General features: G+C 45.3%; 1 protein-coding gene across 2 annotated transcripts in view; it reads right to left on the reverse strand.

Annotated features, from left to right (window-relative positions):
* LOC311008316 (uncharacterized protein) overlaps window positions 1-9,525 on the reverse strand; it is a 34,493-nt gene that overhangs the window by 14,280 nt on the left and 10,688 nt on the right. For both annotated transcript variants that reach the window (XM_084001868.1, XM_084001867.1), the window contains exons 2-18: window positions 6,445-6,612; window positions 6,258-6,349; window positions 5,833-5,954; window positions 5,579-5,741; window positions 4,321-4,443; window positions 3,097-3,216; window positions 2,885-3,010; window positions 2,746-2,793; window positions 2,069-2,110; window positions 1,838-1,900; window positions 1,682-1,756; window positions 1,063-1,146; window positions 861-917; window positions 508-561; window positions 352-405; window positions 189-242; window positions 52-105 (exon numbers count right to left, since the gene is read on the reverse strand). In XM_084001868.1, coding sequence (XP_083857994.1) covers window positions 52-105; window positions 189-242; window positions 352-405; window positions 508-561; window positions 861-917; window positions 1,063-1,146; window positions 1,682-1,756; window positions 1,838-1,900; window positions 2,069-2,110; window positions 2,746-2,793; window positions 2,885-3,010; window positions 3,097-3,216; window positions 4,321-4,443; window positions 5,579-5,741; window positions 5,833-5,954; window positions 6,258-6,349; window positions 6,445-6,568 — 1,455 coding nt within the window. In that variant the 5' untranslated portion in view covers window positions 6,569-6,612. The remainder of the gene's footprint in view (window positions 1-51; window positions 106-188; window positions 243-351; window positions 406-507; window positions 562-860; window positions 918-1,062; window positions 1,147-1,681; window positions 1,757-1,837; window positions 1,901-2,068; window positions 2,111-2,745; window positions 2,794-2,884; window positions 3,011-3,096; window positions 3,217-4,320; window positions 4,444-5,578; window positions 5,742-5,832; window positions 5,955-6,257; window positions 6,350-6,444; window positions 6,613-9,525) is intronic.

Consider the following 9,525-nt stretch of genomic DNA (forward strand, 5'->3'; position numbering starts at 1 on the left):
GTTAAAGAATTATGAATCAACACCACTCCCTTATTCAGCCAGATAACTTACTTTATGTCCTTTGTTTCCAGGGAGACCTGGTAGGCCATCAAACCCTCTATCGCCCTGAGAGACAGAGACACATTGGTTGGTACTTTAGGAGGACAGAGACGTCAGGAAGTCAACAGTTAGACACCGGTTTTCTTCACCTTTCCTCCGGTCTCTCCGATGGCACCGCGGCCTCCATCTGTACCAGCTCGGCCCTAATAAACACACACAAGTTAGACATGCTAGCTCCCTCGCAGACATACATAACTGTACGGTTACAGACGACGACATTCACTGAGAAAAGACTCCAGGAATTAGTCTCACCCTTTTCCCGAGTCGCCCGTTCAGACCTGTCATACCTGGCAGTCCTGAAGGACCCTAAGGGTGGGGGGGTAGAAAGAGAGCAGTTGAAGTGGATCTGTGTGTCATACAGAAGGAGTGTGTTGCTGAGTGTGTTGCCGTGGCAACCAGCTAACTCACCACTGGCCCCATATCTCCACTGGTTCCCTTCAGCCCAGAGGAACCTGGTGCACCCTGGGAATGAAAACACCTCGTTATCCAATCGGGTTTGTATAAACGTGTGTGTATACATCCACTACATGAACTTTAATGACCTGTAACTTAATGCAATATCCCACACAATTACATTCATGCAGCAATGTTCAGGTTGCGTAGGTGTTTATAAAATCTTGTACCGTTTCTTGTAGAAATCAATTTTCTCTGCAAAGTGCCGGACGCTACATCACTTTAATGAAGTTGATGTTGAAGAAATAAAATCCTTCATCCTTCTTGTGATTCAGGAGAAAATCAAGCAGCGAGCAAATCTCACTCACCAGTGGTCCGGGTCTTCCCCTGAGGCCGAGCGGCCCTGGAGGTCCCTTCATAGCCAACTAGAAGACACACACACACACACACACACACACACACACACACACACACACACACACACACACAGACACACAGACACACAGACACTCAGTGGTTGTACATCAGCTCTGCGTGTGTTTAAGCAATATTGAAGAAGTGTGTGTGTACCTTGGTCTGCTGCAGGATGGCCTGAGCCTGCGCCTCCTGTGCAGAAACTACAGTACCTGTCTTTGGATCTCCACCTGACTGGAACTACAGACACACACACACACACACACACACACACACACACACACACACACACACACACACACACACACACACACACACACACACACACACACACACACACACTTTTAAGTCAAAGTCAATACTCCACCCAGTGGCCAATATGTAGCATTGCTATTCAAGTTTTACATAAAAAAGGTGCAGAAGGTTGAAATTAATGTACAAATATAAATAACATGACATGCAGAGGCTTGTTCAACCCACACAAACACCCAATGAAGCTCAAAAGAGATTTAAAAAAACCTCACTCATTAAAGAGCTAAATGAATTGCTTGGTGGAAATAATAGTTCAATGTTTTTTTATGGGTTCTGGGAAGTAAAGTGAGGACCAGGTGATGTAACGATCCTGAGCCAGCGTGTTTTCTCAGTTACGACATTCAAACATTCAAACATCCCCCCCGGCGGCTCCGTTAAGGGTTAACAGGACCACATAGCTGCCATAGCAACATGACTGCGGTTTGCAAGGCCTGGGGCGACACAGAAGGTATCTTGGTGTTACCGGGATGAGCATGATGTTTCCTGGGGGGCCTGGTATCCCATCAGCTCCGTTAAGGCCCGGCCGCCCTGGAGGGCCCTGAGAGGAAACACAGGAGTTATGGAGAGACACGGCAACGTTGTGGTGGACTCGCACAGCAAAACAGAGGACGGTCCTCACCAACTCCCCGGGGTCTCCTCGAGGTCCTACTGGTCCTGTGATTCCAGAAGGCCCCGGCTCTCCCTGCACACCAACAACACAAAGAGCCAGCTGAGTGACATGTCCTTCTAATATATATATTTAACTGCCAGTTGCATTTGTAAAACATTCCCCACATGCAACATGGGGTTCTTACCTGTAGGCTAAAGAAAAATGTGTTTCAAATTGCACGTCATGCAGCAATGCACTCACCTCGGGTCCTGGAGGCCCGTATGGTCCTGTAATCTGTGTTCCCTGCAGAAATGTCAGAGAAAGGTGTCTGTTTGGTTAAAGTGCACGCTCAATACAGGATGTTGGAGGCCATTACTACTGTTTGAGGGTTTAACAGACCCAATAAGTGATGTTCAGAAAGGAATAGATGAAAGGTATGTACTGAGCGGGACATTTAACATTGTGCTGATGTATTTTTTTCTTCTGTGCCATTTTTAATGTGCATGAAAATTAATTCCTTTCTTAAATATTAGTTAAAAAAAAGTGTTTTTGGATCAAATAATCTGTCAGAAATGGCAGTATTTTGAAATATTGCCACAAAATAATCCTGATCATGGATTTACGACAATATTCTAATACAAGCAGAGATATTAAAGGGACAGTAACCAGGTAGAGTGAGGGCCTGATGATGTCATACATTTAATGGCAAGAAATGTGAATAACTTAGTGGAGAAATGTGACATGCAGCTGCTTCCGTACATAATCCTGATGAACTCCGTTTCCCATCAAAGTTAAGGAAAAGTGTTTCAGAAAAGACACAGGAGGTCTTTGTTTTTTGGACTATATGACCTCAGCCTAAGACAGTTTTTAAATCTCAATGCTGACGACACGTTTCTGTCAGTAGTGAAACATTTTAAGGACATCATGTTTTCTCTCACCGCTCCCAAGATTCCCGGCTCTCCTTTCTCCCCTTTCTCCGGTATATCCTGATGAGAAGAGACGGACAGGTATGAACATTAAAGTAGTTGTAGTACTCATTCATGTATGCAGGTATTCTTGTGATGGTTTGGATGGTACCTCTGCGTTAACAGAGTATTCCCGCTCCCTCTCCGCCGGCCCGTAGCGCTCGTCGTATTCCTCGTATTCGTACTCGTTCACGTGGTCGTAATCCGTGGCGTTGTCGTAGTCTTCGTACTCTACGATCTGTCCCGGCCAACGTACACACACGGAGACATAATGAGGGACGTGAAATAAAAACACACAAAAAAGGCAAAGCTCACGAGTCTCACCTCGTACTCGGTGACGTTGGGACCTGCCGTCACCGTGGAAACAGACAAGTCTTCGTAGAGGTCGCTGTAGTCAAACTCCTCGAACTCCTCCACCGCGTGTTTCTTCGGCGCTCTCTCCACCTGAAGACCGGCAGAGAATCAGAACGGAGGCGATGCATGATGATTTAAACGCTAGCTCATCGGGGAGGAGGCTGAATAATCCCGGAGCAAGGCTTAGTTTGTGGCCTTGACCTCGGATATGTGAATGAAAATGGGTTCAACGCCCACTTCCTGTTTAATCCCATGCAGTTCTTTGCATCGCAACCAACCATCAACCACCATGTTCAAATATAATTGATGAAATGGGCAGAAATGTAAGTTGGAGGACATGGAGGATGCCTATTAAGATATCAGATTCCTCCGATGCTCCTGTCGAGCGCTGCTACAGTTCAGCCTTTTTATTGTAGCTCCTTCGACGGCTCACTTGGAGAATATTAGAATACATAAATTTATCCAATGGCCGGTTGCATTTCTGGTGGCGTTACAAGAAAACAAATGGACGCAATAAATCAGTAAAGCAGACGATGAATCAAACGGCAAGGAAGAGGATTTGAAACGTATCCCGGGAGTGTGGAGAACTGGCACAAAGAAGCTGCTGGCAAAGTATACTGGAGCACAGAACCAGGCAGCGCTTTTTATGGAAAGGATGAAGAGAGAAGTGTAGTCAGAAAGAGAGGGCGAGTGTTTAGTGGACGCTAGTGGGTTTTTATGATTTATTACATTAGTTTAAAAAATGGAAGTGCTGTAAAGACGGGGAGGTAATAAACAGCTCAGGCTCAGTGATGCTGCTCAAACTGAAACTCATAAAAACATATATGGGCTAAATATCTCACCGACTCTCCATGCAGCGAAGGATTCTCTCCAGCTGCACAGGGATCTTTGAATTTATGTCACCCGGAGGATTTTCTCGTGTGAATATACGACAGAAAATAATTAAACCATTCGTCTTTCCGTCACATCTGCCTTCTAAACTGTCCATAAATACCTGTAATAGTTTCTTCTCTCACATTGAAAGCTTGGAGGGGGGGGGACGGTCTGGATTTACAACATACAATGCCTGAGATGCATGGAATGGGCTGGTTAGGCACAAAGACGTTATCGGGGTTGCCATCGCTCTTTGTACGCTGACAGGTTCAACTCCCATCTGTCTGTGTTCGCTGATTGGCCGCGAGAAGGGGGGCTTACCTCCTCCGCCTCCGCTAATATGCTGTCGTAGGGCAGAGGGGCGTCACAGTCTGGGATGTAGTCCTGACAGTACGTCTCTGCTGCTCTGGGGTCAGCGACGATCAGCAGCTGCTGGATTTCTCCCTGTGTCACAACAACACACACACACACACAGCATTATGACTTTATTCTCATTAATTATGACTTTTGTTATTATCACTTCTTAAAGAACACACGTGTGTGCAGAACGTCTTGAACGAGCAAATGACCGTCTGTCTGAGGGGAATAACCTGCACATTTATAAAAGGTAACTTCCCCCCAAAAAGACACAAAAAGGAGGACGGAGGAGTAAATCATGCCGAAATGTGTGCTGACTCAGCAGAGATGACATTCAATGAGAAAAGTTGAGAATCTCTTTCTGTTTTATATTCCATTACATTTTGAATTGTTACCCGGCGCCTGACTTTTGTGTTTTCCTTTTTAACATAAATACATAAATAAAGACAACATAAATTGCATTAAAATTCAGGAGAATGCAGGAAAGTGTTTGGAGCTCAAAAAAAGGTTTGATATGTGTCCCCTCCAATGTTTAAAAATGAAAGCTACACCCTTCCATGACTGACATGTCATCAGCATGTGCTCATCCCGTCAGATCAAAGTGATCGACGGGTCGGCTTCTTATCGTCGTTCCTCAGTTAATCGTCCACAGACGGACTCACACATGGAAGGGAGTCCAAGCCAAACACGGGGCTGGGGGAGTTGTTCAGTTAAACAGCTGGACCACCTGACATGGCGCTAAACACAAAAGGTCAGGGTTCACACACTTGGGGTCTGCCAAAATGACCTCACGCTGCTGAGGACACAACGGAAACCGAGCTCATAAAAAGTCTACAAAGATTTTACACAGCTACAGATTTGGAGGGGATTGTTTTTCCAGCACTTGTTTTCAGCTTAAGCTTATATTATTATTATTATACACTTTCATAACTTTGATCTTTGCATAAAATCAAGCAGCCTTGTAACGTTTGAGCACTGGTTTGGAGCCGTAGGTGCAGTACATCCTCACCGCCACTGGAGGGCAGTGAAGAAAGCAAAGCCTTTACATTTATTCATTTGTCATCATTTGATGGATAAATGGAACAAGCAGCAACAAGCAGAGACACTTCCTCACCATTTCCAAGGAACTGGCTGTGTGTTGCCAACTTTTTTTTTTTTTTTTTTTAAAGTCAAATGAGTCGACACGTAAATAAACAGGTGAGACAAAGTCCCCTCCACACACCTCAAACACGTCTTCATCCAGCAGGCGTGTTCCAAACACGGTGACCCCGTCAGTGCTGACATGGGGGTCGTGACCTCTGAGCAGGTCCAGGGTGTCCAGTCTGACACAGTCCAGGTAGAGGGTCACCGACTCGCCCTCCACACTGTAGGCGACTCTGTGCCACCTGGGAAGGAGGGACGAAGACTCATTGTCTTTTCTTTTTCTGTGAAGGTTTAGTGTGTGTGTGTGTGTGTGTGTGTGTGTGTGTTACCCACTTGCCATCAGCCAGGTCGATCTTTCTAAAGGTGGGGTAAAGTTCGGGAGGTGGCTGACCCTCGTGGTTCTCATACAGGAAGACGGGAGAACGGCCGACCTCCACACCCAACTGCTGCGTTCCCTGAGAGGCCGGAGGAGAGAGGGATGATGGGATACGATTATTACGGGTAAGAGGGAGACACTGTGTTCCTGCCAGACACCTAAAACCAATTTGCAGTTAGTGTACTCTTTATATTCTGAATATATTCTGCCAATCAGGAAGGACCTGTGATGCTGAGCCCTGCAGAGTGCATGCTTGCCTGGTTGGGTTTTTGTCCTCAAGGTGAGTCTAGCATAGTTAGTATTAGTAGTATTATCTGATTAAAGAGGAAGAGGTTCCCCTTTTTATGACAAAGATTCTGGTGGACATACAATCGACGCGTACCTGCGAGTCGTACAGGGAGAGGAGGAAGACCTGCGAGCCTTTCACAGCTCTGACCGTCGTCATCACTGAGAAGTTCACAGGGAACGACGAGTCTGGAGGGAACGCACACACACACACACATATTATTAATACATTCACAGCACACACATTTACTCCATCAAACAAGCCCAATGTTCTCGTGCATCACCGGGGAACAGCTGGTTGGTGGGCGCGCTCAGTTGAATCTTCCTGTTGATCTTAAAGGAGAGGTCCGTCACCTCTCGTCCCTCCCTGCTGGTGCACAGTCCCGACTCCAACGACACGCCCTCCATGTCCTCCGACAGCTCCAGCACCTTCAGCACATCGATGGGATCGGCTGCAAGGGGACAGGAAGTGAGTGGCTGAGAGGAGCGGCGGGTTCATCGGACCAGCACCTTCATTTGTGATGTATATATTTGCATTCACAAAGGTTTTACGTTGCTAAAAGCCAAGGTTGCTGGCCTTTCAGACCTGAAAGTCACGCGCACAGGTCACTCAAGACATTTATTATCCCCTTTCTGACATGCACTGCAACCCTGAACTAATATAGATGTGAAAACACCCTCTGCTTTGCTTGTATGATCACATTTATGTTCAAATTTTGTTGAATTTGATATTCTAGAAAAATGAATAGGGGTAAGAATCTGGGAAGATTTTCCAAGAGCTGGAAATTCCATATTTTTCCATTCTGCATAGAAACCCTGAGATCAAACACTCTTTTTTTTCTGACTCACAAGCAAACAGACAACTTTCTGTAAATGAACACAACTGTTTGGGTGTGATGTTATATAATTAAGCTACCTTGTAAACAGGCTAATGAAACACTTTGTCAGTCACACTGTGTGCTTTTTGTCTCGTTCCAGAAACTTCCTGTAATCCCATGATGTGCGACAGGCATCCCATAACAAAGAGGGAAATAAAGAATTCATGTGTTCTGTGGACATTTCCAAAGACGTGGTCGCCCGCTTTAAGCTCCAGCAGAAATGCACATCATATGCACACAAAGGCCACGGAGATCTGTGAGACGGACTAAGCAGAAAAATGTGGGAATGTGAAGACGGGAGAGAGAAACGTGCAACACGTTGAAAGTGAAAAGGGAGAGAAGGGTGTAAAACGAGGGGGAAATGGAAGAATGATTAGATAGCAGTGGAGAGGAGGGCATGCCTGTACTGGCGGGGCTCCTTTTCTCACGTATTTCTGGGGCTTACGTAAACTCTCTCCATCTGCTTCGCACCTTTCAACACATGCAACGCAGCCACACGTGAGCCGGCAGGGCTGGCACAGCGGCCGAGTCTGAGCGCCAGATGTATTTGTCGATTTGCGTTTGTTTGTCTGCTTGTCCATCTGTCCGTCTGCCAGCATGCTAGCAATCTGGCAGCTTGTAATTCTGTCTTTTCGAGCATCAGATTATTTACCGATACAGCTGATACAGCACTATTTCAACTTAAAGGGATTTCTGTTCATTTTTACAAGCAGAGAAAGGTGATTTGTTTCCGCAGCATCAATGCAAAACAAAGCAATGCAACTGTTTTTGTGTGTTGATCCATTTCAGCTTGAAGGTACACTACGTGGTGGTTTATTGGCCTACATTACATTGGAAGGTATTTTAATTTTTTGCACATCTCAGTTCCATGAATGGAGGATATAATGCAATCTAATACACCCTCAAGCCAAAACAATGTCTGGGAATAATGAGCGGGAAACAGCGAGCACCAGCACATCTAGACTTAGACTTATTGATCCCTTTGGGATGAATCCCGCAAGGAAATTGGCTTTCCAGCAGCTTGCAAGATTTAGCTAAATAAATATAGAAAGTAAACAATAAACAGTAAACAATAAACTCTTAGCTAAATATATATAAAGTAGAGATTAGATTACAAGTAAAATAAAAATAAGTTAAGTGTAGAGAACTGTATAGAGGATGGATCTAAATAAATAGATAGAATATATAGGATTGTGGATACAGTGGATAAATAGAGTTCAATAAAGATCATCTTGTTTGTTTAAACGGTGACAAGTTGTGCTATTCAGCTGCAGCTTCATATATTAACTGTATGCACATGATTATGTTAATAAAAACACATAGAAATGTGGGCGATTTATCCGACAACCAGCAAGACAGATCTGCTATCATTCCAAAATATGACGGAGGGCTACGATGTGAAATGCAAAGACGTATGGATTTGTTTTGGTTTGCCTTTTTTTGTACTGCATTTGTAATAAACAGTTTTTCTTCAGCTGGAAAACTTTGTGTTTTGTGTTTTTGCAATAACTTTATTGAATCAGATCCTTGAGATGGAAACAGATAGCGGTTGCAAGTGAATATACAACCATTTCCTTCTCAGTATCAGAGGTATCAGGAGTCTTTTCCCCTCTGTGACCCGATACCTACGTAGGACTGTAATTACAGTGCAGATAAAACAGTAGTGCAGTACTATTGTGGTTTTATTTTTCCAGTCATTTGTTAGCATGACTCTTGTCTCAGAGCCATAAACAGGCTTGAAGGTAGCTGCGGGTGTTCAGACATGTCTGAGCCGCGGTTCGATCTAAGGTGACACTGACACCCACGAGCGCTGTGAACAAGAAGAGGGGTTTTTAAGTCGTACATACCAAGAAATGATCTGACATCTGAATGCAGAACAAGACGAGACATGGAAACCCTCGGCTCTCGCTCTGCCTGCACTCAGACCCATCGGTTCCCTACACGCCGTGGATTCACAGCGTGCACAAGCACAACACCACAACTAATACATGAAGCGGTGTGCACAAATGCGTACATATATACCAGGGCTGTACATACATACACAAGGAGGGGGGGGAGGGGGGGTGTTCTGGCCTCCATCAGCTGACTGCTGGTATCCCCAGGCTCTAAGCTGAGGTGTTCAGGGCAACATGATCGACATGCACACACATGCAGAGCACGGGAAATGTAAGCCTCAACATAAAGCACAGCAACCAGTTTAACAATAAGATCACCAGCAAGAACCGTGGGTGGATGGATGGATGGATGGATGGATGGATGGATGGGTGGATGGGTGGATGGATGGATGGATGGATGGATGGATGGATGGATGGATGGATGGATGGATGGATGGATGGATGGATGGATAGAGGGATGGATGGATGGATGGATGGATGGATGGATAGAGGGATGGATGGATGGATGGATGGATGGATGGGTGGATGGATGGATGGATGGATGGATGGATGGATGGATGGATGGATGGATGGATGGATGGATGGATGGATG

Source organism: Eutrigla gurnardus, assembly GCF_963514095.1.
Source record: "Eutrigla gurnardus genome assembly, chromosome: 3".
NCBI classification, from domain to species: Eukaryota; Metazoa; Chordata; class Actinopteri; order Perciformes; family Triglidae; genus Eutrigla; species Eutrigla gurnardus.